This window comes from Neomonachus schauinslandi, unplaced genomic scaffold (assembly GCF_002201575.2).
Source record: "Neomonachus schauinslandi unplaced genomic scaffold, ASM220157v2 HiC_scaffold_7604, whole genome shotgun sequence".
In the NCBI taxonomy this organism is placed as follows: domain Eukaryota; kingdom Metazoa; phylum Chordata; class Mammalia; order Carnivora; family Phocidae; genus Neomonachus; species Neomonachus schauinslandi.
Window position 1 is genome coordinate 1 of NW_025416291.1, and position 1,104 is coordinate 1,104.

General features: G+C 47.6%; 1 protein-coding gene across 1 annotated transcript; it reads left to right on the forward strand.

Annotated features, from left to right (window-relative positions):
• Nucleotides 1-3: 3 nt before the first annotated feature.
• Nucleotides 4-1,098, forward strand: LOC123324027 (protocadherin gamma-B5-like; the record flags this gene model as incomplete). Its single annotated transcript, XM_044912545.1, has 1 exon — nt 4-1,098. A coding segment is annotated over one exon (1,095 nt), but the record flags the coding sequence as incomplete, so codon positions are not given.
• Between the last annotated feature and the right edge of the window lie 6 nt (nt 1,099-1,104).

Sequence of the window (1,104 nt, forward strand, 5' to 3'; positions counted from 1 at the left end):
GACCATAGCCCAAAATTCACCCAAACTTCTTTTGACCTGCAGATAAGTGAGTCTACTGTGCCAGGCACTCGGTTTATCTTAGAAACAGCTGAAGATGCAGATATTGGTTTAAATGCCCTGCAGCTTTATAAACTCTCTCTTAGCCCTATTTTCTCATTGATAAATAAAGAGAAACAAGATGGCAGTAAATACCCAGAACTGGCATTGGAGAAACGTTTAGACCGGGAACAACAGAGTTACCATCGTTTAGTTCTGACTGCCTTGGATGGTGGAGATCCTCCGTTCAGCGGCACCACTGAGCTCCGGATCCAGGTCACTGATGCCAATGATAACCCCCCTGTATTCAACCAGGACGTTTACAGAGTAAGCCTTCGAGAAAACGTGCCCCCAGGCACCGTAGTGGTGCAGGTATCAGCCACTGACCAAGACGAGGGCGTCAACTCTGAAATCACTTACTCCTTCTACAGGACCGGGCAAGTCTTCAGTCTGAATTCAAAGAGCGGGGAAATTACAACTCGAAAGTCTCTGGATTTCGAAGAAATCAAGGAATATTCTATAGTGGTGGAAGGGAGGGATGGTGGAGGATTGGCTGCACAATGTACAATTGAAATTAACATTCAAGATGAAAATGACAACCGTCCAGAAGTTACATTCCATTCTCTAGCGGAAATGATTCTGGAAAACGCACGGCCAGGAACGCTAATTGCTTTGATCAAAATACATGATCGAGATTCCGGGGAGAACGGGGAGGTTAATTGTCGATTAGAGGGTGAAGTTCCTTTTCAGATAATCTCTTCATCTAAAAATTCATATAAGTTAGTAATAGATAGGACTCTGGACCGAGAACAGACCCCAGAATACAATGTCACCATAACAGCCACTGACAGGGGCAAGCCGCCCCTCTCCTCCAGCACTAGTGTCACTTTGATCATTACTGACGTCAATGACAATGCTCCAGTTTTTCACCAGGCTTCCTACGTGGTTCACGTGATGGAGAACAACCCTCCTGGAGCATCTATCGCCCAAGTCAGCGCCTCGGACCCCGACCTGGGGCCCCACGGTCGCGTCTCCTACTCCATCGTGGCCAGCGACCTGGAGCCACGC